Source organism: Aspergillus ambiguus (assembly GCF_047715705.1).
Source record: "Aspergillus ambiguus strain CBS 117.58 unplaced genomic scaffold BDV59scaffold_46, whole genome shotgun sequence".
In the NCBI taxonomy this organism is placed as follows: Eukaryota; Fungi; Ascomycota; class Eurotiomycetes; order Eurotiales; family Aspergillaceae; genus Aspergillus; species Aspergillus ambiguus.
This window is the reverse complement of record NW_027395559.1, coordinates 129,035-154,683: the sequence shown is the minus strand read 5'-3', so window position 1 is coordinate 154,683 and position 25,649 is coordinate 129,035. Positions and strand designations below refer to the sequence as shown.

At 50.7% G+C, this 25,649-nt stretch overlaps 11 protein-coding genes and 2 non-coding genes across 13 annotated transcripts; 7 read left to right on the top strand and 6 right to left on the bottom strand.

The window, feature by feature from the left end:
• Window positions 1–624: 624 nt before the first annotated feature.
• On the top strand, window positions 625–2,717 carry BDV59DRAFT_187268 (F-box protein). Its single transcript, XM_073691177.1, has 2 exons — window positions 625–817; window positions 877–2,717. The coding sequence occupies exons 1-2, from the start codon at window positions 795–797 to the stop codon at window positions 2,330–2,332; spliced, it is 1,479 nt and encodes a 492-aa protein (XP_073543898.1). The 5' UTR covers window positions 625–794; the 3' UTR covers window positions 2,333–2,717.
• A 34-nt stretch (window positions 2,718–2,751) lies between these two features.
• On the bottom strand, window positions 2,752–3,522 carry BDV59DRAFT_205554 (uncharacterized protein; the record flags this gene model as incomplete). Its single annotated transcript, XM_073694668.1, has 1 exon — window positions 2,752–3,522. One exon carries the CDS (start codon window positions 3,520–3,522, stop codon window positions 2,752–2,754), a length of 771 nt encoding a protein of 256 aa, XP_073543897.1.
• Window positions 3,523–4,452: 930 nt separating this feature from the next.
• On the top strand, window positions 4,453–7,128 carry BDV59DRAFT_205553 (uncharacterized protein; the record flags this gene model as incomplete). Its single annotated transcript, XM_073694667.1, has 3 exons — window positions 4,453–4,722; window positions 4,815–5,074; window positions 5,226–7,128. The coding sequence occupies 3 exons, from the start codon at window positions 4,453–4,455 to the stop codon at window positions 7,126–7,128; spliced, it is 2,433 nt and encodes an 810-aa protein (XP_073543896.1).
• Window positions 7,129–7,213: 85 nt separating this feature from the next.
• Window positions 7,214–9,363, bottom strand: BDV59DRAFT_187266 (putative COP9 subunit 3). Its single transcript, XM_073691176.1, has 5 exons — window positions 9,132–9,363; window positions 8,835–9,071; window positions 8,332–8,787; window positions 8,120–8,272; window positions 7,214–7,988 (listed from the first exon to the last, which is right to left on the bottom strand). Exons 1-5 carry the CDS (start codon window positions 9,282–9,284, stop codon window positions 7,497–7,499), a joined length of 1,491 nt encoding a protein of 496 aa, XP_073543895.1. The 5' UTR covers window positions 9,285–9,363; the 3' UTR covers window positions 7,214–7,496.
• A 166-nt stretch (window positions 9,364–9,529) lies between these two features.
• BDV59DRAFT_195950 (glutamate-5-semialdehyde dehydrogenase) lies at window positions 9,530–10,992 on the top strand (the record flags this gene model as incomplete). The annotated part of the gene is made up of 3 exons (XM_073692650.1): window positions 9,530–9,830; window positions 9,883–10,044; window positions 10,097–10,992. The coding sequence occupies 3 exons, from the start codon at window positions 9,530–9,532 to the stop codon at window positions 10,990–10,992; spliced, it is 1,359 nt and encodes a 452-aa protein (XP_073543894.1).
• Window positions 10,993–11,116: 124 nt separating this feature from the next.
• BDV59DRAFT_122242 (60S ribosomal protein eL18) lies at window positions 11,117–12,291 on the bottom strand. The gene is made up of 4 exons (XM_073686831.1): window positions 12,058–12,291; window positions 11,827–11,931; window positions 11,386–11,753; window positions 11,117–11,331 (listed from the first exon to the last, which is right to left on the bottom strand). The coding sequence occupies exons 1-4, from the start codon at window positions 12,059–12,061 to the stop codon at window positions 11,254–11,256; spliced, it is 555 nt and encodes a 184-aa protein (XP_073543893.1). The 5' UTR covers window positions 12,062–12,291; the 3' UTR covers window positions 11,117–11,253.
• On the bottom strand, window positions 12,232–14,298 carry BDV59DRAFT_187262 (putative mitochondrial carrier protein). Its single transcript, XM_073691175.1, has 5 exons — window positions 13,673–14,298; window positions 13,288–13,608; window positions 12,898–13,176; window positions 12,706–12,842; window positions 12,232–12,657 (listed from the first exon to the last, which is right to left on the bottom strand). Exons 1-5 carry the CDS (start codon window positions 13,778–13,780, stop codon window positions 12,435–12,437), a joined length of 1,068 nt encoding a protein of 355 aa, XP_073543892.1. The 5' UTR covers window positions 13,781–14,298; the 3' UTR covers window positions 12,232–12,434.
• A 465-nt stretch (window positions 14,299–14,763) lies between these two features.
• Window positions 14,764–15,886, top strand: BDV59DRAFT_205549 (RNA-binding protein; the record flags this gene model as incomplete). The annotated part of the gene is made up of 5 exons (XM_073694666.1): window positions 14,764–14,846; window positions 15,131–15,187; window positions 15,245–15,344; window positions 15,402–15,771; window positions 15,834–15,886. The coding sequence occupies 5 exons, from the start codon at window positions 14,764–14,766 to the stop codon at window positions 15,884–15,886; spliced, it is 663 nt and encodes a 220-aa protein (XP_073543891.1).
• A 1,156-nt stretch (window positions 15,887–17,042) lies between these two features.
• Window positions 17,043–18,296, top strand: BDV59DRAFT_122177 (dienelactone hydrolase family protein). Its single transcript, XM_073686830.1, has 4 exons — window positions 17,043–17,274; window positions 17,336–17,661; window positions 17,736–17,859; window positions 17,929–18,296. The coding sequence occupies exons 1-4, from the start codon at window positions 17,187–17,189 to the stop codon at window positions 18,132–18,134; spliced, it is 744 nt and encodes a 247-aa protein (XP_073543890.1). The 5' UTR covers window positions 17,043–17,186; the 3' UTR covers window positions 18,135–18,296.
• On the bottom strand, window positions 18,210–21,010 carry sac6 (fimbrin). The gene is made up of 5 exons (XM_073691174.1): window positions 20,632–21,010; window positions 20,311–20,521; window positions 19,568–20,256; window positions 18,511–19,493; window positions 18,210–18,445 (listed from the first exon to the last, which is right to left on the bottom strand). The coding sequence occupies exons 1-5, from the start codon at window positions 20,652–20,654 to the stop codon at window positions 18,411–18,413; spliced, it is 1,941 nt and encodes a 646-aa protein (XP_073543889.1). The 5' UTR covers window positions 20,655–21,010; the 3' UTR covers window positions 18,210–18,410.
• Window positions 21,011–21,278: 268 nt separating this feature from the next.
• BDV59DRAFT_t143 lies at window positions 21,279–21,350 on the bottom strand. Its single transcript has one exon. It is a non-coding gene; the product is annotated as a tRNA-Arg (tRNA).
• A 334-nt stretch (window positions 21,351–21,684) lies between these two features.
• Window positions 21,685–21,756, top strand: BDV59DRAFT_t144. The gene has a single exon. It is a non-coding gene; the product is annotated as a tRNA-Arg (tRNA).
• Window positions 21,757–21,995: 239 nt separating this feature from the next.
• Window positions 21,996–25,530, top strand: BDV59DRAFT_187253 (DDHD family phospholipase). Its single transcript, XM_073691173.1, has 4 exons — window positions 21,996–23,000; window positions 23,056–23,812; window positions 23,900–25,072; window positions 25,126–25,530. The coding sequence occupies exons 1-4, from the start codon at window positions 22,355–22,357 to the stop codon at window positions 25,238–25,240; spliced, it is 2,691 nt and encodes an 896-aa protein (XP_073543888.1). The 5' UTR covers window positions 21,996–22,354; the 3' UTR covers window positions 25,241–25,530.
• The last annotated feature ends 119 nt before the right edge of the window (window positions 25,531–25,649 follow it).

Below are 25,649 nucleotides of genomic sequence, written 5' to 3'. Positions count from 1 at the left end.
ACTTTTAAGTTACTGGAGCAGCTAGGTACGTAACTACATGTTTTATACGCGAGAAGTATATCGGCCTATATAGTGCAAGTGAGTATAGTAGTGCGCAGCACTATATAGGTTTACCTAACTTATAGTTACTAATACCGACTACTCTAGTAGCCCTGCCGCGTTAGTAAAGATCCCAGGCGTCTATACTGGCTATAAACTAGGTCTCCTTCAACGTATATACTGGCCCCCTCCCCAGAACTACACTATTCCTGGTCCCCTCTGCTGGCCCAAGCTCGTAAACACCATACCGCCAATTTCCTTGGCCAAGCCAGTGGCGGTGTCTGCTTGTCTGGTATAACGGATCCCACTGCTTAGGCTGACAGGGCTCGAAGACGGCAGAATGACCGGCCTTCTACGAAAAGGTGGATAGATTGATCACGATATATATTCTTTTCGTTGTGTCTTATGAATGCTTTTAAGTGTAAAAATTATGTTATATTTTAGTTGAGTTTCAATGGATTGAGCTCAGCTATACTTCGTACTTGGCCATTGGGTGAGGCCAGATGACCTAAGGGCGGCTTCGTCTGGCGCGTAACGCAGGATGACTTGGAGAGGGTCTTTTGTGTTTCAGCATGGCACGCGTCAACCGTCATAGCGCCTATGCGTGGCCCCTATCCTTATAAAGATCGGCGCTCCATCGACAAAACTGCTAGGACTCCATAAAATTGGGGCTGTGCTTATCCTGTCAGGCCCCACGATCAGGGCTTCGACCCCGCGCCCACCACCATCCCGTGTCATATTCCCCCAACACCAATATGGCTCACAGTGCCGCCGCAAGGTCAGTTCTACATAATGCATATTCACGATTTCCTTATAATCCCACTAATGTTTGCAAAGCCCCGTGGCTGTTCTGCCCAGTGACTGCTGGCTGAATGTTTTGGAGCACCTTTCCCCAGAGGAGTATGGGTCGCTTCTTCTTGTGTCCAAGAGCAGCTATTCTTTCGCGGAGCCGTTTCTTCTCAGAGAAATCGCTTGGGAGTGGAGACCGATTCCCTTCCGCAGAATCCTGCTATTGTTTCGTGCCATACTGCAGAAGCCAGAGCGCGCATCCAATATTCAACACTTGAGCCTTCTGTCCCATCAAAGAGTCAAGTCGACCGATCTTTGGGAGCCTCCAAGCTGCAAGACCCCCTGGAAAGAAGAGCTCACTGGCTTCACAGATGTCTTGCAGCATGCTCAAGCTATTGTCAAGTCAGCCAGATTTCCAGATGCTGATACCTGGAACCTTGCTCTCGAGAGTGGCAACCCCTATGCCTTCGTGTCCATTCTGCTCTCCCAACTCGACAACCTCCACTCTCTACGGCTTGACTACTCTTTCGTGTGGCAGACTGGCTTTCCGGGGCTGATGCTACGGCATGCTCTCTCCTCGTCAAAATCCTCATTATCACAGTTCAGTTTGCTCACAGATGTGGATTACGGCGGCAATATCCGTCGTGACACCATATCTGGCGGTCTTCCCGAAATTCATGAGGAACCTGGCTATCCTCAGTGCAATCCTGAGCAATTTCCTGCCTGGTTCTACTTACCGTCTCTTCGATCCCTTACCATATGGCTGCGAACTAAGCAGGGCATCGAACTGCCTGATAGGCGCCCGGACCTTTCTCGGCTCCAATGTCTCATTCTGGCTCGAACAACCATTCAGGAGGCCCAGGTTACCAGCATCCTCTCCCTCACGCCTCGTTTAGAGACGTTACACTTGGGAATGACATACAGATGGGGCAAGGAAATCGCCTTACAAAACGGGCCTTCAATTATTCAAGGCCTGGAGTCCATTAGAGAATCTCTGACCAACTTCTCGCTGGGTATAGAGTATTTTCCACCCACCATGTGTGCTGTTTGGCTGGAGGACGGAGAGGAGCAGCTCAGTATCCCGTTCTATGGCCTACTGACACGATTCCCAAACCTTCGCTCCGTCGAGGTACCCGTGAATCTACTTGCAGGATGGTCGACGGAGCCGTCAACGGATCTGGCATCTGGCTTACCGGACACAGTCGAGCAACTGTGCTTACGGGCGGATTACCAGACGGTCGATGAGGAAGGCTGGCAGGAAGGACATATTCTAGATTTGGTCGCACATAACGCAGCGAGGCTACGGTCGCACATGTCTGGGCTGAGGCGAGTCTGCGTGCGGAAGTGGTCGCAGTTCTGGAGTACGCCTGCTACTAACAAAAAAAGAGACCTGGCACGGGCTGCCTGTGCTCAGGAACAGATCCAATTCGAGGTTGTGTCTGATCATGTTTCTAACGGGATCTGGACTGAGACCAGGATGTGTCCTGAGCGTCGGGTTCTCTAAAGATTTGCAAGTAAAACTGCCAGTTTTCTTTAGCTAATCGATAATCTGGAGTGCTCCCTCCGAAGCACGTGTCCGTATGTACACGCTGCTCCGGCTCCAAAGCGCCTTCTCATAGCATGTCCAGTGTCTCGGCTCACCTGGTCCTTCTAAGCCTTGCTCGCCATTCATACCTTTTCGCCTAATCCCAAGTTACTTGTACAGCGCCTTAGCGAAAACATGCACATTACTACAAGCATTTACGTTCCCCTGTTGTGATTACGAGCGGAGATCATGGCTTATTTATGCTTACTGTAAATGACTCCCTCGGTACTTTTCGTTTCTCGCAAATGTATATCTGGACACTTCTCACTCCCACCAAATTCCCCTCTTATGGCCAATATGATACATCTTTCCCTTTCCACCAATCTACTAAGGAGACCTCACGTCTCAAATCCAGGGAACAGAGGCTGGAAAACAACCGACACGGGCTGGTTGTTGGCGTAGCTCTCGCGTCCCCCCCTAACAACTTCAATGGTCGATGCGAGAGCGGCCAGAGTATCTTTGCATCCAAAATTCCCACCCGACCAACATGGTGCCTTAATTCGACCATTCTGGTAATTTCCTTCGTCATCATAAAAGCCCTGCCATGTCACAATTTTGGAACTGGCTGCGATCGACTGTGGATCTTCCCCAGTCCTGGCAGCTATCTCCAACAGTGCACTCATCTCGCCACACTTGGCATCGAACTGGTGTTGCGCTGCGCCGGTGTCTCGGCTGCACGTGTCGAGAGCATTCTTCAATGATTGTGGAACCGTCTCCCACACCAGTCCGCATCTCCGTTTGCCTCTGGTAGACTTGGTGACTTGGTAGACCAAGGATTCTCTCCCCTTTGTCGACGAAGCAAGGTATACGGTCCATTGGCTGTTTGAATCTTGGTGTGCCATTGCCGTCATGACCAGCGGAATCCGACCTGGGTCCACGCTCCCATATGCATTAGCGAGCATGGATTTGAACCCATCTTCGGCTATTTGGACCAGCTGTCCGTTGGTGACTTCTTTGTTGAAGGTAGCGACTGCACTCCAGAGATAGATGGAGTCCTCGCTGCCGGCATAGTTTGGTGCCGAGGTGTCCCGGAATACTCTGATTAATTCCGCGAGGGAGAGATCAAGGATCAGGAAAAGAAGAAGGAAGATCTTTCTCAGTAACAACATAGTGACGACCTGCTGCGGCCAGCCTCGTTAGTTGATCAACGGAGACTTGGGTACCTCGGTTGGCTTTCAAACTCGTTCCCTCGCCTGCTGGGAGTTGAGGAAAGAAACGAAAGAAGATTTGGGCAACAGGACCATATGTCCGTTCTAGAGAGGTGCTGGAAAGGGATATTCTTAAAGCCTTTTCCCATCAGGGACGTGAAATGGCTTGGGGCAAGGTCTCCACTGATTACTTCGCACTTGCTCTTCGGCTTCATGCGGGCCAAACGGAAAGGGGCATTCATTTCTGTACAAGGTAGAAATTAACAGGAACGATCGTCGTCATTTTCGCCTTCTCCTGGCCCCCATATGCTGCCAGTCAGCCTTGCTAGGGGGTAGTTGTATGATGGGGTACGGTTTTGATGAAAGGATCGGCACGATCTAAGCTTTTGGCCCCAGGAACGACAAGGTGATGCATACGCGAGCACGCTATTTATGCGCGTGTTGTCACACCTTTAATTGTGACTTAGTGATAAGCATTGACACTGCCCCATGCTTGACTTTTCTGGGGTTTCTCAGTGGCCCTTGCAAACCGTGTTATGCAATTAGATTGCTGTCAGTGTAACTCAATACTCACGGCTACGCGGGAAAGTAGGTGCTGTATGCTCCCCTGACATCCAAGGCGTTTTTACTCTCGAAATCCAGGCCCTCGGCTGGCCACTAGAGGGCCTGGTTCCTATTCTGCGGCCATGACAATATGGGCAAGCTTTCAGACAGATCCTCATTTCGCCCCCAGAGTCATCTACTTTGTGACTGTTCTCCGTTCTGCGGCATGTACGGCGGTATCCGGCACACCCCATGAATTAGCTCCAGGAGGGGTACTTGTATAAATGATTCCTCCTAGTACTTCCTAGTGTACATATTCTTAGTGGCAACGGGACTCTCCTGAATATGATGGCTGTCAAGGGCATTGTACTGTTGCTGCTTCCCCTGCTGCAGGGAGCCAGTGCAGACTGGACCACAACTATAACAGCCAACCTCATCGTGCCCAACACTGCTACTCCGGTTGTTGACTATGTCACAACATCACCAGGCTCGACGCCTACGGTGACGCCTCCGACGTCGATGTTTCTGTCGTTTGACCCTGCGCGCAGTCACACAGAGCATTTTACCTCCGTTGTCACTATTCTAGATGGCAAGATACCCACCATTCGTTTTAGTCCTGTCAGCTCTCCTATTGTCCCGAGGCCCAGTACTCCTATTATTCCATCCGGCACACCACCCGCTGGAGTCTCAACCGAGACTGCTGCGTCTAGTGTGACCCCTTCTATTCCTTCCAGTTCCCTTTCTGTTGTTTCACCTGTGCCCCCAGCGAGCTCTATACCTATTGTTCCACAAGGAACTTCTTCCACCAAGCCCTCTACAAGCGTGCCTCTTGTGTCACCGAGTTCATCAGTTGGAAACCCGTCGAGAACCACACAGTCGGGTTCGACACTTATACCTCCTGGTTCGACTGGGCGAAGTACTCTACCTGGCTCAACCACGCCAAATCCTCCAAGCTCTTCTCCGGCTGGAGGTTCTAGCTCCACCCTGAACAAACCCTCCAGTGGTCCTGCATCTGGAATACCACCCACTTTTCCAGTTGGCTCATCAAGTCGCCCTGGACCCTCTTTCTCGTCGGCCTCGTCGGGTCAACAGTCAACCACACCTACGCCATCTCTTTCCAGTGGGCTGCCAGGTTCATCAACGACACCTTATGGCAGCTTCATCCCGACTGTGGCTCCGTCGGATCAACTGACCTCGGCGGATTTGACCTCGGCCTCTGATCTCGGATCGCTTCCTGCGCATGCCACTGGCAGTGATTCTGCAATTGGCATTTACGCGCCTACTGGGTCTCCATCATCAGAACCCTGGGGTACATTGACTATCCTTCCGTCTGGTACTATAACCGGGACTCCAGCCATCACCGACGATGCTTCTATTATTGCCGGCCTCTTGAAAAACTCGTACAACAACATCGATGAACTTGAAAAGGACCCTAAGAGCTACAAAAAACACATCGAAGATATAGAGGACCAGTCCGAGGACTATCTTTCCAAGACAGACTTCGATTCCAGCAAGTCCCCTTGCTCCAGCTCTAATAAGAGATCCCTGAGAAAGAGAGATCTCTTTAGCGCCGTCGGTGACCTTGCCTCAGAAGCGGCCAGTGCCACTGTAGACACTGCAAAGGACATCGCGGATGCTGCTATTAGCTGTGTGCATCCTATCGCGGATGAGATCATAAGCGAGATCCCGGATGATCCTGAGGACGTGACAGACGACATCAAGAACCAGGTCAAGAAAGGAACCGAGTATTTGGATGAAATCAGTAACATCGTGGAAAACATGGAGGAAAAGCTCAAGGACGATGAAGATGACAGCTCATCTGAATCCCAGTCTTCTGAATCGTCAACCTCTTCTTGCCAGACAAGCGCTACTTTCTCGGAATGCACCTGGTCCACGATCATCTCCTCGATGCCCGCCTCAGCCTCCGCGTCGATGACTACGACCAGTACTGAGGTCTGTACAACGCGGACCGCCTGCAATGCCTCCCCGACCACAATGAGCACTACGACCACGATCGGTGCGTGTTCGCGGAGAACAATTGCAGTTTCGGCGCCTGCCCCAGTCCCAATCACACCCTCTGATTACACTGGAACCGCTGTGCCTGGCCCTAGTGTTTCTGCACCCTTGACGTCTTCGGTCCCTTCGACCACGCCGCCCAGCTCAGCATCAGGTACTACACCAACTGGAAGCCCCACAACCACACCGAGTCCCACATGCCGTGCATACTATAATGTCGACCAGAAGCATGGCTATTCTTACTGTCTATTCGATTGCGATGCCTACACTGGGACGTACCCGATTGTCGAGTACACATCTGGCATGAGTGGCTACCAACCATGCCCGTATTCTAAGCCCCCTGCGTCCACATGGAGCCCAAGCAATGCTGGACCCTTTACAACCACTGCATCAGATGGCACTGTGTATTCCTGTGGCGACTCTAGCTATGAGAACGCCAACATAAACCATTACAAGTCCTGTATGACCTCCATGTCCTCCGTGACAGTTATATCTTCTATCTACTCGTCGTGGTCCGCCTCGCAATCATCCGCAGCATCCGCAGCGTCTGCATCCAGAGCCAGCGTTTCAGCCTCAGAAGCGAGCGCGTCCAGTGCATCGGCCGCCGCAGCTACCCCGACGGATCAGATTTATATTGCCTACGAAGACCCTCTGGGTGGGATGTCCACCTACTGGCAAATCTTCCATGTCGACATGGACGTCCACACCATCGATTGGTGTGATACGGAGGCGCTTGGTGCGGCGGATGCTTCCGACGATATCTCGCTCGGCGATGTCCCCAACCCACCTACAATCAGCTTTGGCGATGATGCGGCCGTGGAGGATGACACTTTCAAGGACTGCACGTACGACGGCGACAGTGCCACTCTTAACTGCCCTAATTTCAGTGTGGAATGCAGAACGGACATGGAGGGCATGGGTACTGAAACATGCTACGATGTCCTGTATCCCACTGATTATGTGCCGAAGGTTTGGTGTGCTTGGGGTCCAGCCGACACAACTTCGTGAATTTGAAGGGTATTTTGATGCATTTCTGTGGGGAAATTTGTAATTTGAGGCTTCGTTTTACATATATGTTTCAGTGAAGGGTTGACTAAGAATCTGTATTCTACTATGACATATCATTGTACCAGCGATGGAATCGCTGCTTTCCAGTTTATATATATTCTCCTAGGTGGTGACGGTGATTATAGGGTGAGATGGTAAACCGACATTACAAGGTTCTAGTTTCCGACAAAGGCCCAAATAGTTGTCACTCAGATGAGCATAGTTTGTTTCGAAATAGGACTGTAGAGTGACAATTATGGCCACGAAGGGCGGTGCGCTGTAAATTGCATTCTCAGTTTAGCTTCCAGGCTAGAAAAGGAAGACAACAGCTAATGAATATCACCCATGATATCCTCATCTACTTCAAAGCTACCTCCTGCTGTGCGAGAAACATTGTTTCCTTTATCACCATCATCTGCCCATCGCTGGTTTTTCTGCACGAACCGTAGATGCTCATCACTTAAATCAAGAGCGTAGTTTGCTGTGCCAGTGCTATTCGCAAAAAGCTTCAGAACGCGAATTTCTTCCAACAAGCGAGCCTGCACAGACTGCTCTCGGGATATAGGTGATACGGCGGCAGATGAAAACCGGAGCATTGTGGATTGAGAATCATCTTGGTGAAGGAGTGTTGCGTCCAAGGCTCCAGACATAATCTGTGTCGCTATGAGTGTTTCGATGACACTATGCTCGGTGCCAACAGACGTCACAACCTGTTGCGATACATCTGGAATGCTTAGGGCAGAGAATTTTTTCCCTAGCTTCATGACCATATATCGATCAAAAGCAACGATAACCTGTGACACAAGGCCAAGGTTATTGTCCTGGATCAAGTCAGCACGCAAGAAGGAAAAACACTATGCAAAATCACCCCTCACAAGCGTATTCCTTGGATCCCATGCAGCACACCCACCAGGAAGAACTTGAAAAGGGAAAAGAAATAGGAGTCACTCACAGTACGCCAGACAGATTGTCCGACCTCAAATTCGGATTTTAGCCTATTCAAATCGCCTTTTTCGAATGCATCGGCCAGAGAACCATACGGTTTCGATAATGTCTGGTAGATCCTCATAGTGCTGGAGGAAATAACTTTGGGGGGGTTGATCGTCTGAATAACACCAAACGCGTTAGATTTAACGGGAGATCTGCTCCTTGGGGCAACAGTACCTTTCCATGCGCAAGCAGACTGGTCAATACCCATTTCTTGTAAGCTTCCACCATAATCTTACTGACAGAGCTGCCTGCAGGTGACGAGATGACTATGCTCAAGAAATGCAGGGCTGTATCCAATTTCTTCAAAGCCAGGTATATCATAGCCCCAAAAAGGTAGTATTGAAGATGATCTTTGTATGTTAGCTTCGAGGAGAATCCGGAGATGTCCGTGATGAACACGGTGCTCGATGTATCGTTTGAGCACAACGGGGGCTGATGGTGTTTTTGGTAAATCTGCCCTGAGACGCAAGGAAAATGGCACTGTTGCTTATCGAGGATTGGTAGAGCAGAGGTATATGACCTGGACAGCAAAGCAAGCCTGATGACAAGGAGGTGAACCGACGTGAAGACCTCGGAGTTCGCATCTACCCGAAGGAGAGCATCCGCGATCACAGAAACGGCCAGAATCGGCTTCCTTTTGTTAGTGAACGAATAGGTATGGAGACGATAGGTCTTGCCTTTGAGATCTCTTGCGCAGCTTGAGCGACTAGTTCCACAAGCAAACGCCATTCCCGACCAATATACCGGATTTGAATGGGATCAAAGCAGTTCAAGAATTGCACCGCCTTTTGCCACAGACTACCCCCCGGCCGAAAATCACCCCATAGACGAGCATTATCCGCTTCCTTCTGATACTGGATATAATAGTGGAGAACAAGCAGGTAGGATATGGTGTGCACAGAGGGATCGAGATTCTGAGGGGAGTGTCAGCTCGCGGTACTCCATACAGACAAACAAAAAGAATGTAGACGTACCTCCAGGAGATACCCACAGGAACCTATAATGCTAGATTTCCGGCGGGGGTCTTTGATATAAGCTATGAGTTCGCGAATGTCATGATCATAGCTCTCATCTGACGAATGTTGACTAGGCACGACGGAAGTCAAGCGGGGGAGAAGGTCTGCCATCCTTGCAGGTATCAGTCCTGATAGCTTCAAAGCATGGGCTTCCCCTGAACTATTCAGAATTGAGAATAGTATCGCGGAGGTGATAAGAGGGTGCGGTGGAATGACGCCGCTGCTGCTCCGCATCGGGGGTGATCGATCACTCACCGCCTTCCATCCCACTACGTTCGAGTCATCGGTAGTGCGGGGGGAAACCAATACTTCCAACTGACCTTCTTCAACCCGACAAGACTTGAAATCCGATCACAATGTCTCTGACGGAATCTTCAGCGGTTGACATCGCGAAGACCGCATCTGTCGCATCTCGCCGCTTGGCGACTTTGGCTGACGTCGAACGCAACGAAGCATTGACCGTCCTGCACCATGCCCTGTCTACGAACAAAGCAGCAATTCTGGAGGCAAACAAAAGAGATGTCGAGGCTGCCACCAGGGATGCGGAGACGGGGAACCTTAGCCACAGTGTTTTGAAGCGACTTGACCTCTCGAGACCCGGAAAATATGATGATATGCTGCAGGGTATTCTGAGCGTGCGGGATCTGAAGGACCCAAGTATGTATTGAGTCCTCTTGTCGACCATTGTTTCCCTACTAATGTAGACAAGTTGGGAATGTGACAATGAGGACGCTCTTGGATGATGGCCTTACGCTGGAGAAAGTGAGCTGCCCAATTGGGGTTCTGCTGATAATTTTCGAGGCTCGTCCGGAAGTCATCGCAAACATAGCCGCGTTGGCCATCAAGTCTGGGAATGCTGCCATTTTAAAGGGTAGGTTTGGGAACACGCTGCATAATCTCGATGATTGGCTGACCTAGAAAAGGTGGTAAGGAGTCTACGGAGTCATTTGTTGCCATCTCGAAGGTCATCTCGGAAGCCCTGTCCCGTACGAAGGTCCCGGAAGCCTCAGTACAGCTGGTGAAGACCCGCGACGTAGTATCCTCCCTTTTGGCGCAAGATTCATTGATCGATCTCGTCATTCCGCGCGGCTCGAATGACCTTGTGCGATTCGTGAAAGAAAATACGAAGATTCCCGTCCTCGGCCATGCGGATGGTCTTTGTTCTGCCTATCTCCACCAGGACGCAGATCCAGAAGTTGCCGTCAAAGTCATTGTGGATGCAAAGACCGATTATCCTGCCGCATGCAATTCGCTGGAAACACTACTGGTGCATTACGATATTATCGAGACCGTTTTCCGTGATGTCGCCAAGGCACTCATGGAGAAGGGCGTGCATCTCCGCTGTGACCCGACTGCGAAGGCTGCACTGGAAGGACTCCCCAATGCAGCAGCAATGGTACAAGAGGCCACCGAGGCTGACTATGCAACGGAGTTTTTGGACCTTGTCCTGGCAGTGAAGACTATTCGCCCCGCGTCATCAGAAAGTTCTGCTGTCGAAGCTGCAATCTCCCACATAAACTCGCATTCGTCCAAGCACACAGACCTCGTTGTGACAACATCTAGATCTGTTGCTGAAACGTTCATGAATGGCGTTGATAGCGCTGGTGTCTTCTGGAATGCTTCGACAAGGTTCGCGGACGGTATGAGGTATGGATTTGGAACCGAGGTCGGCATCAGCACGAACAAGATCCACAGTCGAGGACCTGTCGGGCTAGATGGCCTTACCATCTACAAATACCTTCTTAGAGGGGATGGCCATCGGGCTAGTGATTATTCCGGTGGAGTGCGGACGTGGAAACACCAGAGTCTGCCGTTATGAAGTAGCAGGGGACAGGGTCGGGACAGTTAATAGACGTTTTGCATCCGGCCGTGTTTTCTAGACCCTTCCAATTTCATGTATCTACTTGGATCTTCATTTCATCCATAAGAAATTGCTTTTACCGCCACATCGCACTAAGGTAGGCTTCGAGAGCTAGTTGTACGTAAAATTCTAAACACCAGGCTGAGACCTTGTGTTCTTCTTTCCATGAACATGTAAACCCCGGCACCATCACAGGATACACCATGTATGTCAACTCCCTTAGACCTTGAAACCCTTAGACCGTCTCCGACCACGGGCGCGCTCGAACTTGCGACCCTTGCTCCGCACGTAGGGTTTCTAAACCAAGTCAGCTTCTCAAATCGCCATTGACCATAGAGCGAATCATCGTACCTTGTGGCTGTGGGGGCCAAAACCGAAGTGCTTGACGGCCTCGCGAGCGTTCTTAGGTCCACGGAGGAGCAGAGTGTTGGCGCCGGTGGGGGCACGGAGAGCCAGCTGGTCAAGAGTCAGGGTCTCACCGCCAGCCTTCTCGATGCGAGCTCTAGCGGTCGCAGTGAAGCGCAGAGCAGCGACGGACAACTTGGGGACGTTGAGAAGGCGGTTGTCGTCGGTGATGGTTCCGATCACGACAATGGTCTTGCCCTTGTGGGCCTCGGTCACATTCGATGCGAGGCGGGAGAGCGAAACCGGGGGGCGGTTGATGCGCGACATAAAAAGACGACGCAGGACGACCTTGTTGAAGTTCGATTCCGTGCGGCCTATCCGACTCCTTGTTAGTCCTCCGGTCGTTCTGGTCCGCCTAGAAGGCAAATCGGACAGGGTCTTTCATACGAGCGAGGAAGCGGTAGAGCTTCACCAGCACCTGCAAGTAGACGTTCTCGCTCTTAGGCGCCTTGCGGTGGGTGTTGCGCACATGGTGGCGATCCAAGTCGATACCTGTAATCCACGGGGATCAGTCTCCAGAACTTCACGGTGTAGCGATTTCGAAATTCGACGCAAAATATCGGCATATAAAATCCAAAGAACATGCTGTCTGTCGAAGACTGGGAATTTTGAACATACCCATGGCTGCTGTGAGTTATGGGACACCTGGGAGTTGGCTAGCTGTCGCACCCGTATGCGAAGTGAAGCTGATGAGGTTTTCGGTCTATGATTTTCAGATGGACGGTGTGTGTGGGTTGAGCCCTAACCTAAAACGAATCCGGAATGCGGAAGAGTTTCTCCGGAAGTGCCTGAGGGATCTGGCCGCAATCGCCACCCCTAACCGATGTCCTTACGTAACCCGTTTGTTTCGTTGCGATTGTACCGAATGCTGTCTTGTCTATCTAACAACGGGGCTAGCTAGAGCTCCTGAATAATATACACCAGTAAACGCACCCGAAAGTGTCGGCCGTCTGAAGTGAGATCTGGAGAGATCACCCTCCCCGAGTCAATTCGAATCATTTCTCCCCTAGTTCAACAAGGAGGTCCCGCGTGATCTCAAAACTGAGCCAACTACTTGCCATACTTGGCGCAACCTTGAGCAAGTTGGGGACAATCCCTTTGAAAAGCCCCTTAATCCCTTCTTCGGCCACAATTACTTTCACGGCATCCCCGATGGAACGATACTGGTAGCCCATTCCGGACATTGTATTGATCTGGAATCGCCGTCGCAGGACATCACTGGCTTTGATTAGAACAGCGCCGAGGGTACCAGCACAAGAAACTCACAATGGATATGTGCACGTCTGAGCAACGGCCCCTGAAAGAGCCCCCGCGAGTAGCTTTCGAAGGGGGCTAGGGTTTTTATCATTCTCGGGTGTCAGGTATTTTCGAATCGATTCGTACGTCATGAAGTTGAGACCGACCTGGCGCGAATTTAGTCAGGAGGACCATGCCGAGCCTTCTTGTCGGACTACTCACATAAGGAGCCACACCAGCAACCGTAGGAACAATACCCCGGTAAAGAGCAACGATGCCACCCTCGTTCTTGTATATCATGACCATGGTTTTAAACATGCCTGGCAGTTTCTCGGCGGCATGGCGTTCTCCAAGAGCCGCGAAAGAGGCCGATTGGATGGACAATCGCGTCCGTACTATATCAAGAGGGTAGGTCATGGTAACCGAAGTGATCCCGGCCGCTCCTCCGCAAATGAGGCGGCGCATCGGTGTTAATTCTGAATTCGGAGAAGGCTCTGCAAACTGTTCGAAGTATAAGCCTCTGTCCCAGTCCAAGCGTTACGGAAGGTATCAGTTCAAGTGCAGGTACCATCCAACCACACATTTCATACGCAATAGACCGCAGGCACTCACCTTCTTGTAGAAATTATAACTTCCAAATTGGACCGCGGAGTACGGTATTATACGGATGCAGTTCGTCCCGTTTCCCCGCATAAACCCACGCCAGCCTTCCTCCTTCCCTATTTTCACAAGGGCTTTCCATATCGATAATCTATACTCCTCTCTGCCGACACTCTGGATCTGAAGGAGGATTTTGAGGCGTTCGAGCGGGGAAACAATCGTGCGAGATACAGCGCCTGCAACACCACCAGCAAGGAAAGCGGCAGTGACAGGCTCAGACACTCTGCTCTTGACTCCGGTAAGGAAGGAGGATTTGCGCTCGGGAAGCTGGTCCTGGTGAATCTTAGCAACAGCCGGGCGGGCACAATTCCAAAGAAGGACGATACTCTGGCCATACCTGAGGCGTAGCTGGTGGTCCTGATAACTGCGATAGTGCTGGGATCGGGTTTTTCGTCGGACTATTCGACTCGCCAGGTCGGACCGTTTCCTGGCGATCTAAGCTCATTTTGACTTGAAAAGCAAATTGGACCAGACTCCTCCAAATGACACTGTCTGTCGACTTCTATACCTTCAAAATGCTGAAATGAGCCGTGGGGGGTGCGAGTTTTCTCTTTGTTTAACAGGCAGCGGCGGAGGACATTCGAGGGTCGAGACGGAGAGCGGAAGAGGATGTCAAACGATTTTGTCTCGAGCTATTCACTGGTTAAAAGGAGGCAATCACAGGCTTCACTCTCAAGGCGAGAATAACATGGCTATGACAAGATAAAGGCAAGATATGGGTGATGGACGTGAGAGGCGTTGTTCCCACGAGACGGCAACGGGAAGTGATTGAACTGGCAACTCCACGCGACCACTATAACGCCATCAGGCTGAGCAGAGAATACTTCAAGAAGAGGTGCATGAGTTATTATGGTTTCATAGAGAGCGGAGTGGTGGAAACAAGATCGAGCGGTGCCTGGTGGACGTTGATGGACGTTGATTGGGAAGCGTCATCACCATGTGTAGTAAGTAGGTAGTGTACCTCTTTCTCCTTGCTTGCGTCGGTCCCCGGTTATTCCCACGGCGACTTACCCGTATGGCTGGTACAGGAAAGTAAGCCGGGTGGTTGGAAATAGGCATCGATGATTGGCCAGTTGGATGCAGTTCGAAACTTCAGGTATTCAGTGGTATCCAGCGGTATTTATTATATCTGCCAGCTATTCAGTGACAGTAGGCTATACGCTGTAGTATATACTCCTTCTACTAACTATAGAAAGAACCTCGCAGGATGCTGCTCTTTCCTCTCCTCTGTCAAGACAATCCGGGTGTAGAAGGCTTACCTCATCCATAACTGCACATATGGCATATCACCCTCCCCGTACTTCCTCCTCTGCTAAATTCCCTTCATCCCATTCCTTTTCCTCCGACAATATCATCATCCACGCGCCTACGGTCTCACTCTCCATCACTGCCACAATTCCCGCCTAACCCCCGTGGATCCCGTCGGCAATGTCTCGTCCAGGCACCACCCTCTATGTCACCGGCTTCGGCCATGGAACCCGAGCTCGCGATCTTGCCTACGAATTCGAACGGTACGTGCCGGTCGTCGATTGCCCTCCGCTACCGATCCCAAGACGCCTCCCTCGTCCCCCGTCTTCGCAACCCACAGCTCGGTTAAGCCTCGCAATGTCGACGTCGGAGTGATTCTTTTCTTGTGAAATGGATCCTTATCTTTATTCCTCCTCCACGTCCATATTCTCCTCCCCCCAAGGGCTTTCAGGGCTTCGTTCTAACCAGATTTCCCGTCAAATTGCACATCATTAGCTCTCCTTCTGATCCGTCCATTCCCCAATGAGAAATACTGACATTTTTTCAGTTATGGGCGTCTTGTCCGGTGTGATATCCCGGCACCACGTACTCCTTCTAGCCGACTGTACGCTTTCTCCCCTCCACTTGCGCGGAAAGTGTTTCATTCTGATTATAAGTCCAGATTCGCGTTTGTAGAGTACGAGAGCCGTCGCGATGCTGACGATGCGTACCATGAGATGCACAACAAGAGGATCGGTCGCGATGATCTGCTGAAGATCGAGGTACGTTTTTCATCGCCCTCCCTCTCATCGCTACCCTCCTTCTAAAACCTTAGCTAGTGGGCTCGAACCCCTCCTTCTGCCTCGTGGCGTTTCGATTCCGGTCGTGACCGTCGCCGTGACCGCACTCCTCCGCGTCGTGGTCGCTCTCCATCGCCTCGGCGTGGACGTGGTGACTACTCTCCTCGTAGGGATGACAGGTATGAACGTGACTATGACCGCCATGACCGTGATTATGACCGTCGCGATCGGGACTATGATCGCCGTGACCGTGACTATGAGCGTCGGGATCGTGACCGTTCCCGGGACCGCTCCCGTAGCCCTGATGAGAGGGAGCGGGATATCAAGGATGATCGGGAGCGTCGTGACGACGAGCGCGAAAGACGCGACGAGGAGCGTGAGAATGGTCCCAACGGTGAAGAACGGAAGGGTATGTGTTCACCCCGGTGTCCCAATCTTCGCTCCTGTTACTCGACCTGCTTACCAAGACAGTTCCTTTAGATTCCATGACATCTGCTCATGACGAGCTTGATACTGCTGAGTAGGTTGGTTCGGTCTCATGCTTACATCGCCACTGCTCTCATGATGATTCCTCATGAATTTGTCGCAATCAAAAGCATGGCATGGAACGGAGGGGGAAATTGACGCAGAAAAAGAGAAAGAGATTTGGGAGCCGATTGCTTTCCCAAACACGAGTGCGTCGACAGGCAGGTATCGACACCGGTATCTGATTTAACGTGCACTGTGATCTCTTGTAACTTGACTATCCGCCTTTTGCCCTGTCCCGTTCCCCTTGTCCCGATCCGTCTTCTGCGGCAACTTATTCATCTCACCCAACATGATCAAAAGAAACCCAAAAAAAAAGTACGAAGGAAGAAAGGAATATGCGAAAGGACTTGCAGTGGCTATGGTTACCCATTTTTTAATTGCAGTTTTGGGCTTTGGTTTGTTTTCGTTTATTTGATATCGGTATTTATCATGGTCAGCAGCTCGAATCGCTATCTACCTGCCTACCTCTTCCGAACGAATGTCTCGCGATCGTTTCGGTTCCTCGCCAGTATCTGTCGTCCTTGCGTTCGTCGCGATCCGCAGCAGTCCGATTCCCACCTAAAATCGCAATTTAATATGAAGTCGATTAGAAGCCCCAATTCCCCCGCCACGTACCACCAGCCCGTCGTCGAGGTTCGCAATATCGGCTTGGTGATCAACTGTGCCTCCTGAGTAGCTGTAATCAATCATCTGTAGTGCGCCGGTCCCTACATACGACGATCGTCCAGACGCTTGAAACCCTCCACCGTGTGTTGATCGATGAATTCGCGCTCGACGGTTCCAAAAGAAAGGAAGAAAGGAGGTTTGTATCAAGGACGGATCGACTAACCGGACATGTGTCTGACACTGTCGGCTCACTACAGCGGGACTATCTATAATCCCCTTGCACTAGTTTGTGTCCCAAGAACGAATCTAGAGAGCCAATGCCAGGTTGGCGAAACAGATTTTGGTGGTGGAACTACCAACAATGCTTTCCCCAAAGCCACAGTCATGGTCCTTGAAGGTGGTCTACTTTGACTGGCATCCTGCACATATACTAGACACCGTACAGTAGAAGTAGATCTCCAAATGCCGAGCTTCCGTAGGTTCGGCAGCTCCAATAGATTTACCCCGCCCTCTTAATAATAAAGAGGTCGTGGAGTGTTCGGCATCAGTGCCTACAGGATCTGTCCGAACCTGTCTCAATCTATCTACCTTTACACTCCTTGAACTGATTCGAAGAGGCTTATTCTAATTCACGTATTTCCGTATCCCCATAAGATCCGACCTCTATCTGACGACGAATCCCTTGACGTCATGGCCTCGAACGCCCCCGGCCCTTGTTGCGTTGTTGGCGTAAAACATGAGGGAGAAGCTCAGGGATCGTATAAAACCATTGGAGACGGTAACGTTCTCTACACCAAAGCTACCCTGCACCAGATCTGGCTAACACCCCAGGACGCCAGTCGAGACTTATATTTCGTACCCTCCCAACAAATCCACTGAACGGGCCATCCTCCTCTTAACCGACGTGATTGGCCACCGTTTCATTAATGCCCAGTTGATAGCAGACCAGTTTGCTGCAAATGGGTTCTTCGTGGTCGTGCCTGATCTGTTCCACGGTGACCCAGTCCAGCTCAACCGGCCTGACGGCTTCGACCTCATGTCATGGCTCCAAGGTCCCCCAGGACACTTGCCCAACCGGGTGGATCCCGTTGTCCAGGCCGTCCTGGACGAGATGAGGAACAAGATGGGATGCCAGAGAATCGGGGGTGTGGGTTACTGCTTCGGCGTAAGTCCTCCGTTGCAAGGACAAGAGGTTTCTCGTTTCGGCCGCTGCTTGTGATGCTAATCCTACCACTGCAGGCGAAATACGTTGTACGCTTTCTTCGTCCCGGCCTCTGCGACGCGGGCTACGTTGCCCATCCTAGCTTCGTTGAAGCGGATGAGTTGAGGAAGATACAAGGCCCTTTGTCAATCGCTGCAGCCGGTGGGTGCTTCTGCTACCTAGATCCAGGAGCCTGAGTCGCTGACCTTTTCTTTCTGCATCCAACAACAGAAACCGACTCCATCTTCCCAGCGCCAAAGCGGCATCAGTCAGAGGAAATCCTCTCCGAGGTTGGCTATCCTTATCAGATCAACCTGTTCAGTGGCGTGGAGCATGGCTTCGCTGTTCGTGCCGATATTTCGAAGACGCCACTCAGATTCGCGAAGGAGGCTGCGTTCGTGCAGGCGGTTTCGTGGCTGAATCAGTGCTTGCCTTAGAAAGCGGCTCAAGAAGATCTCGGTGGCCAATCCCGCAGTGCTATCCTTATCAAAAGTACGGTCTTTGGAGGAAGATGGTTTTGGCCCGATCAGATACATGTTTCTTATCTTTGGTGTCACCATAATTTCTACTGGCTCAAGTCCAGCCGTGAAGTAACATACAATTGACGTAATATATAACAACTGATCAGACGCGTAGTAACAGTAATGAAAAAGATGGGAAGGGAAGCAAAACAGCAGGTCAAACGCTCTACTTGGTGCAACCAGCAAACGGGCTTATTGCATTTTCTCGTAGGTAGCCATAAGGGAGCCTAACCGTCAGGTCAATAAAGCGGTACTCTCAAGACAGCAGGGATGGATTGGTTTAAACACTCACCAATAAACGTAGTCACCAGACGAGAGCGGACCTGGCAAATATCTTCGGGGACCAGCCAGATAGTAGCTCCCAACTTTCTGGCAATACTGATACTCAGCTTGGCATTTGCATATGCCTCTTCGTCCGTACGGCCGGAAGTCACTAGTTCATAGTCGACGTAGCTGCTCTTCATGCCGTTAAGGACATCAAGGAGGAAGATACCCGATCCAATCGACTGGTCCTTGAAGCTGCGGATAGCCGAGTTACGGCCGCCCTTCCGGGACATGTCATTGGCCCATCGGATCATTTCAGCGTCAGTGATCTCGCGCTTGCCCATTCGTTGCGCTAGTGACGAGAGGGTATTCGTGATATCCCTGCGCATCAATTGCCACACCAGGCCCAACGTAAGTGTCCGCTGGCCATCCGTGATATCGGCTCCCTGCACACCCACAAGGGAGAACCCGATGTGTTTTCCGAGTTCAATGGCATAATTGGTGTTTTCCACCGCCTTGAAACGCATCATCTCTCCGCCAGACGCAGGAGGCTTGTTGACGTGTCTCCAGTTAACGCTTCCGGGAATTACCTTGTCATACGCCTGCAGTAAGATGGTTCCATCCCGAAGGTCGTCGAACAAAGAGTTAACTGCGGGTTGCACATCCAGGGAGTTCAGCCAGAGAGTGAAGACTCTAGCCTCGCGCTCGCCTTCAGCATCGAAGTCCTCAACTTCGAGTTTCTCTTCCTCGGTAATAGGGTCAAGACCCGGGATAGTGTTGAACAGATTGGCCACAAACGCGAGGTTAAGTTTGGGGTTTCCGGCTACAAGCGAGGACGGGGTCAGGAACTTCCGGCATCCTACCTTGTCTGCGTTTACGAGAACCTCCTCGGCACGTTGGTGCAGATCTCTGGTCTGCAGAGGGCTTCGCGAGCAGAGTTCAGGTGCTAGTTGATTGAGGAGGACAGTGTAGTTTTCGCCGTCCTTCACATCCGTAGAAAAGTTCGTGACCCTGAACAGTATTAGCCGCACCGATCTAATGGCTGAGGGCGGGAGGCAGGTAACGTGCACGATAATTGTACATACCTTCTATCCCACTTGGCATTCTTCAAGTGATAATTGAACCACCGAAGCAGGATCTGCTCTGGCGGGAGGCGGAGGAACTGTTCCAAAGTTTCGTCTTCTTCCAGGAGTCTGTAGAGCTCGGGGTGAAGTTTGATATCAATTTTGCCCAAGAGACCGCGGCGGATGATCTGCCAAATCAGACCGAGGATGAGATGTTCGCGCACTTCAATGATATCGCCACTCCCGATGTTCACAACAGAACAACCGATACCCTTGGCCGAATTGATCACAATGTTGTTGTTCTCGGTCATGTGGAATGCGTTCAGCTCCTTGATCTTCTTTCCAGGTTTGTTCAAAACACGCTCGTCAATCGTGTCGGGGACGCTGTCATTGATCAACTTGGCAAGAACCAGGCCATCCTTGCACTGGTCAAACATCTCGAACGTGTCGGTAGGGAAGGGCAGAACGTGGCCGATATCCGGGTCGCCAGCGAGAACAGCGTTGATGTGCCTTGTGAACTCGGTTCTCTCATCCTCGTTAATTGTATGGGTAACGTTTGCCGAAGAGCCCTGGACGTGGATTTTACCGCCTATGCTGCCCTTCGACACATGTCTGGAACCACCCGCACCACCTCCGCCCATGGCGGCGGCGGAAACGGGGTTGCTGGGGGCGCTACCGGAGGCAGGGCTGGTACGAAGCTTGGAGATAAGCTGCCCTCGCATGAGTCATTTCTGCAACTGCGCTAAGGGACGTGGGATACTCACGTCGACGTAATCTTCCAACTCCACGCGGCGAGAGCTGTCGAGTTCGACCGCCTTCAGCGCCTGGCGGACAACATCATACGGCTTGCGCTCAGATTGCTGGGTGGCCTTGATCACGGTAGCTTCATCCAGATATCCTTTTTCGTCTATGTCCAGCTTCCTGAATGCGTCTTGGAGGGAAAAGATCTCGCCCTGGTCCAGCTGCGGGAACTTCCTGCAGGTTCGAGAGAACATCAGCCAAGCTCAACCTTACATGGGGGTTTAGGTGTTCAGAAGGTCCAATTGGACAGACTCTTATTAGGGATATAGGATGACATTGCGGACCTTTGAAGCTTGAGCACGTTCATCTTTCGTAGCTCTTCGTCCCGTGCAGTGGGTGTCTAGGATGATGGCGGGGTTTGGCGGGAATGCTGTGGAAACGGCGGAAAGATCAAGAATAACACTTCAGAGTAGAGGTGATATGGTCCAACACATGCGGGAGAAGAGTAGTTGGTCAGGTCACAGTCAGGATTGTGCGGCTTGGAGGAGAGAGCACAAGTCCAGCCAAATGTATGAAGACAGTTAGTTAGGTAGCCAGGTGGGCAGTGCCTCCCCTGGGGAGTGGGGCACCTTCCTTAAGTAATACCAACCGTATCTGTGTCTACCTACGAGAGACGCGCGGGTATGACGTTGTTGAACATGACTTCCGACTTGCAATTGACTGTTGAACCATTGGATTGGCGCCATGGAAAATTCCACGGATTGTATCTGCCTAATATAATCCACATTGTTGAGAACCCTTCAGGGTGACTAATAGGCACAATATGACAAGATCCGTTGGCAGATTGGATTGCTGTGACCCGGCAACAAAAGAGAATTGGCGAGAGAACAGCCACCCCAGAATAAAAACAAAAACCAATAATAATAATAATAGCTACCGACGAACACATACGCAGTAGAGTGTTATAAGAAGTGAATAGAAGGACAAAAAATGACCTACGCAGGATTCGAACCTGCAATCTTCTGATCCGTAGTCAGACGCCTTACCATTGGGCCAGCAGGCCTAACGTGTTTGAAACATACTATATTTATGCTATATGTCCTGATCATTAATGAGACTTGGTGCGCCACAATGGTTGTCTGGCTCATACACCCACGAATAAGGCATAAAAAGTCCACTATAGCCATTTTCTGGTAGATATTGTGTTAAAATTGGCTTCCCTTTCACTACATCTTCATCATAACAGGGATTGATTGATAACCGAACGTGGTGCACGACTGATATCGACGCAGTTTCAACACGCAAGATAGATGCCCATACAACCAAGAGTCCAGCAGTAGCTCGTTAAGCGCTTGCTCTTAGTGCCATTATATGAAAAATTGTCCAACCAATCAGATGGCCTGCTGGCCCAATGGTAAGGCGTCTGACTACGGATCAGAAGATTGCAGGTTCGAATCCTGCGTAGGTCATTTCTTTTTGCTGCTTTTATGTATGTTTTTATCAGAGTCATGGATCTATTTACCTGAACGTTCGAGCAACTGGTTTTCATAAACGTCTAGCAATGGCCAATAGGGCGGTCCCAGTACATAATAGTAACCATTGGTCGGCCAACCTATGACACTATACTATTTCCAGTAACTGGCGTCATCCCGGATCGGCCCTTAAGTCCCCAGATAGCCGATTACTGCTACGTATCTACCTAGCTTCACCCAACTTACCTCGCACTGCCGTCATCCACCATTCAATTGTCACCCGTCAACAGTTTTTCGTCCGGGGTAAATTAAAGTCGCATGTCTATCCCCTTTCCTCTAATAAGAAGAAATCCCCGTCTGGTTCTGGGATAGTGAGAGGTCAGCTGCAAAGCTTATATTCCCCAGCTTCCCAGCCTCCTACTATCTCTCTCATATCTCCTATACCCACTGTTTGGATAGGTAGATAAGACCAAATATTGTCCATCTGTTGCACCAGTTCTCCACTGGGAAAATCACATTGGCAGCTACTTCTGCTCTCCGAGCTCTCCAGAGCTCAGTTTCCAGGGAAAGTTCCAAAGGTACCTTCCTGAGGACAATGTCTGCCTGGAACGCTAGCCGGAGCCCAACTCCCAAAGTTACCGGCGAACATGGCCAGCGTCAGGAAGTCCTACAGCGATCCCAAGGCGAAGATCATACTGTCACACATAGGCATAGGCTAAGCCAGCGCCGATACCCTAGAGATTGCCCGCCCTTGAAAGTTAGGTGGTTCTATGCCGTGGACTCTCCAAAATGGAAGCCTACATCTCTAGAGCAAAAGAAGGATGCCTCGAAACCCTTGCCCCCGCCCAAAAAGTTTGTTCCATTTTCATACAAGGATTCACAAGCCGTTGAAGCGGCATTCCAGAAGGTCTCAGACATAGAAATGGAGCGGGAGGAAGCAGGCTATCCTGAACCCTTGAAAAAGCCAGAAAGCCGGTCAACAAAGGTGCCAGTCAATGAGGATTACTTGTTCGATGTGGACGTGGAACGGAGGGAGCTCAGCCCAGCATATTGGACAGGTCCCATTTATCAGGTGCGCCGTGGGACATGGTTCATCCAGGATGGATCTGTGATCAAACCATGCGAGGAAAACTTAGCCACGCAGTTAGAAGAGGGTTATCTCAAGGTTAAACCATGGTTATACGAAGATCGCCAGGAGAGTTCGTCAAGATCCTCTCCTAACTCGAAAGCTGCTGAAAAAGGTATAGCCGACCAATTCGTGGAAAGGACACACCCGAGCTCATTATCTCCCAACAGATCCAAAAACTTCACGGTTCCTTTCCGACAATGCTGGGCAACAACCAGCAGCTACACCTTCGGGCGAACCCCGTAATTACCGTCTGTTTGGTGCTTATATGAACTGTATAGCCACCTACCAAGATCCTACAACGGCGATACTTGCGAACGATGACCTCATGACCCGGGTCAGCACCACTGTTTACCAGAAATTGGGGGTTGTCGCCGGCACAAAGGTAGTTCGTGGCTTCTCGGACTCCAAGAAGCAGAAAGAATTGTCGGAAATGAAAGGCCTTGATCCGAAAAGAGATAATGCTTCACGTTCAGAAACACCCAAGCCGGAGCCTTCCTTGCGACAAGGGAAGCCTGCATCTCAGATCCGGGAGCCGGACTTGTCTCAGGATCCGGGATTCGATGCCGAACCAAATGCGAAAGACCCTCGGTCGGCGCTAGAGAGGCAGATGTCTTCTCTCGCGGGCGAGCCGCAAAACACAGAGGAGCTCGAAGAGGAAGCACGTCGGCAGGAGGAAAGAGAGATGGAAGATTCTAGGGAGATTGACGACGATGATAGAGACCGCGAGATCGACCATCTCGTGCTTGTTACACATGGAATTGGCCAACGGCTCGGACTACGGCTCGAAAGTATCAACTTCATCCACGACGTGAACGTTCTACGCAAGACGTTGAAGAGCGTCTACAAAGCCTCCCCTGACCTCCAGGCCTTCAACTCCGAGTTTAGTGACAAGCATAAGAATTGCCGCGTCCAGGTGCTTCCAGTGTAAGTTGCAAAATCTGCGATATGGAACTCAGGCTTTCTCTTTGGGCAAGCGTTATATCATCGTACTTCATATTGACTTTGCTATAGGTGCTGGAGACATCTGCTTGATTTTCCTTACCAGGGCGTGCGGCAAAATAGAAAGGAGCTCGATCTGACCGACGCAGGGCTTGAGGATGATCTGTATCCTGGCTTAGCAGATATTACCCTCGACAGCGTCCCTGCTGTTCGAAACTTGATTTCCGACTTGGCTATGGATGTTCTCCTCTACCAGAGTGCATATTGTGACCATATCTCCAATATTGTCAAACAAGAATGCAACCGGATCCTCAAGATTTTCACTGAAAGGAACCCATCATTCAAAGGGTCAGTGAGCCTTTGCGGGCATTCGTTGGGTAGCGCTATCTTATTCGATATTCTTTGCCATGAGAGAACTCTTCCGGACACTCCGAGGCAGGGAAATGAAATAAGACAAGATCAACAATTCAACTTTCAATGCGAGGAACTGTTTTGTCTTGGTTCACCCATCGCGCTCTTTCAGATGCTCAAAGGAAAAACGATCTCTGGGCGGTCCTACCTGCGTGATGAGGTTTCCAAGGGCCCATTTGCTTCTAAGCATGAGCAGCGAAGGAGCACTGACACTGCCTACTCCAGTATGAGTGCTGCCACGAATGACAACCATAACGCTATTGTGTCTTCGCCTAGCTGCCGGCAGCTGTTCAATATATTCCATCCTTCCGACCCCGTGAGCTACCGATTGGAGCCGCTGATATCCCCGGCGATGTCATCGCTTCGGCCACAGCCGCTGCCATCTGTGAAAAAAAGTCTATGGACAAGCTCCGGTCAGAGTCTCTCCATCATCGGAAGTCGTGTGGGACAGAGCGTGGGGTCTCTATGGAACAACTTCACAACAGGCGTTGCCAGTAGCCTTTTGAATCGCAGTCTTGGACTCAGTACCGAAGATCCTGTCACGCAGTCGTCCTCGAATGCCAATTCGCCATCGTCGCAGGCACAGACTCAATCCCTTGAGGCCGATTCGCCACATAAGTTTGACCATCGACACCCTACTTTGATAGACCCGTCCTTGGAGACCCTATATGACAAATCCCAGAGGTCTCGGGCTGAGCAAATCAAGGCTGACTCCGCCGAGGACAGTGCGACCCGGTACCAAGACACCGAAGATCGTATGAAGAAGTTGAGGCTCGAAGACTTGAAAGTGAGGTCGTTGAACTCTAATGGGAGAGTTGACTACAGTATACAGGAGTAAGGTATAGCAGTTTGTTGGAGAGGAAGTGAGGAGCTAACACTCTGAGTAGGGGCGCCTTTGACATCTCTCTAATTGCTAGCATTGCTAGCCATCTGACGTATTGGGCGGATGAGGATGTAAATCATTTCATGCTGTCTCAGATGCTGTCCAGAAAACGGCGATGATTCAGCACAATTGGTCTTTGAAGGTTATGTGAATGGCTCGGGGTCAGTTCTGCAGATAGAAGTATAGACAAACTATGCATTTTCTTGGTGATATGTGCCATCTAGCTTAGCCAGCATAAACAAAGGAGATACATACTTGTCATCTCTGAACACCGCTGCGCTGGTGGCAGCAGATATATATCTGGCAGTGGGACCTCGGGTAAATTATAAGATGCCAACATATAATAAACATATAGCTAGTTTTTAAGAGGGGAGAACCAGTAAACAGTAATGGGAGTTTTTCTTTTCAGACCTATTAGTTGCAATAAATATTATTTACTCTATCCAACTTTTCATCAACCTTGAAGTACACGTAATATATTCCGTATGGAATCGGTACGGTACCGGTGGGCCACGCCGGACTAACACT

What these genes read in the sequence shown, in the direction of transcription:
- BDV59DRAFT_187268 (XM_073691177.1), top strand. Translation starts at nt 795, where the DNA reads ATGGCTCACAGTGCCGCCGCAAG. An exon ending in GCTCACAGTGCCGCCGCAAG is followed by an intron (nt 818 to 876) that starts GTCAGTTCTACA and finishes ATGTTTGCAAAG; the next exon opens with CCCCGTGGCTGTTCTGCCCA.
- BDV59DRAFT_122177 (XM_073686830.1), top strand. Translation starts at nt 17,187, where the DNA reads ATGGCCTCGAACGCCCCCGGCCCTTGTTGCGTTGTTGGCGTAAAACAT. An exon ending in GTATAAAACCATTGGAGACG is followed by an intron (nt 17,275 to 17,335) that starts GTAACGTTCTCT and finishes CCAGGACGCCAG; the next exon opens with TCGAGACTTATATTTCGTAC. An exon ending in GTGTGGGTTACTGCTTCGGC is followed by an intron (nt 17,662 to 17,735) that starts GTAAGTCCTCCG and finishes CTACCACTGCAG; the next exon opens with GCGAAATACGTTGTACGCTT.
- BDV59DRAFT_122242 (XM_073686831.1), bottom strand. An exon ending in GCTCTACCGCTTCCTCGCTC is followed by an intron (nt 11,754 to 11,826) that starts GTATGAAAGACC and finishes GGAGTCGGATAG; the next exon opens with GCCGCACGGAATCGAACTTC. An exon ending in TTGGCCCCCACAGCCACAAG is followed by an intron (nt 11,332 to 11,385) that starts GTACGATGATTC and finishes GACTTGGTTTAG; the next exon opens with AAACCCTACGTGCGGAGCAA.
- BDV59DRAFT_187266 (XM_073691176.1), bottom strand. Translation starts at nt 9,284, where the DNA reads ATGGCAGACCTTCTCCCCCGCTTGACTTCCGTCGTGCCTAGTCAACAT. An exon ending in CTGCGCAAGAGATCTCAAAG is followed by an intron (nt 8,788 to 8,834) that starts GCAAGACCTATC and finishes AACAAAAGGAAG; the next exon opens with CCGATTCTGGCCGTTTCTGT. An exon ending in GACAATCTGTCTGGCGTACT is followed by an intron (nt 7,989 to 8,119) that starts GTGAGTGACTCC and finishes GACTTGATCCAG; the next exon opens with GACAATAACCTTGGCCTTGT.
- BDV59DRAFT_187262 (XM_073691175.1), bottom strand. Translation starts at nt 13,780, where the DNA reads ATGAGCTTAGATCGCCAGGAAACGGTCCGACCTGGCGAGTCGAATAGT. An exon ending in GTTATAATTTCTACAAGAAG is followed by an intron (nt 13,177 to 13,287) that starts GTGAGTGCCTGC and finishes TACTTCGAACAG; the next exon opens with TTTGCAGAGCCTTCTCCGAA. An exon ending in TTGCTGGTGTGGCTCCTTAT is followed by an intron (nt 12,843 to 12,897) that starts GTGAGTAGTCCG and finishes AATTCGCGCCAG; the next exon opens with GTCGGTCTCAACTTCATGAC.
- BDV59DRAFT_187253 (XM_073691173.1), top strand. Translation starts at nt 22,355, where the DNA reads ATGTCTGCCTGGAACGCTAGCCGGAGCCCAACTCCCAAAGTTACCGGC. An exon ending in CTCGAAAGCTGCTGAAAAAG is followed by an intron (nt 23,001 to 23,055) that starts GTATAGCCGACC and finishes ATCTCCCAACAG; the next exon opens with ATCCAAAAACTTCACGGTTC. An exon ending in CGCGTCCAGGTGCTTCCAGT is followed by an intron (nt 23,813 to 23,899) that starts GTAAGTTGCAAA and finishes ACTTTGCTATAG; the next exon opens with GTGCTGGAGACATCTGCTTG.
- sac6 (XM_073691174.1), bottom strand. Translation starts at nt 20,654, where the DNA reads ATGAACGTGCTCAAGCTTCAAAG. An exon ending in AACGTGCTCAAGCTTCAAAG is followed by an intron (nt 20,522 to 20,631) that starts GTCCGCAATGTC and finishes TCGAACCTGCAG; the next exon opens with GAAGTTCCCGCAGCTGGACC. An exon ending in TCTGGTGACTACGTTTATTG is followed by an intron (nt 18,446 to 18,510) that starts GTGAGTGTTTAA and finishes CCTGACGGTTAG; the next exon opens with GCTCCCTTATGGCTACCTAC.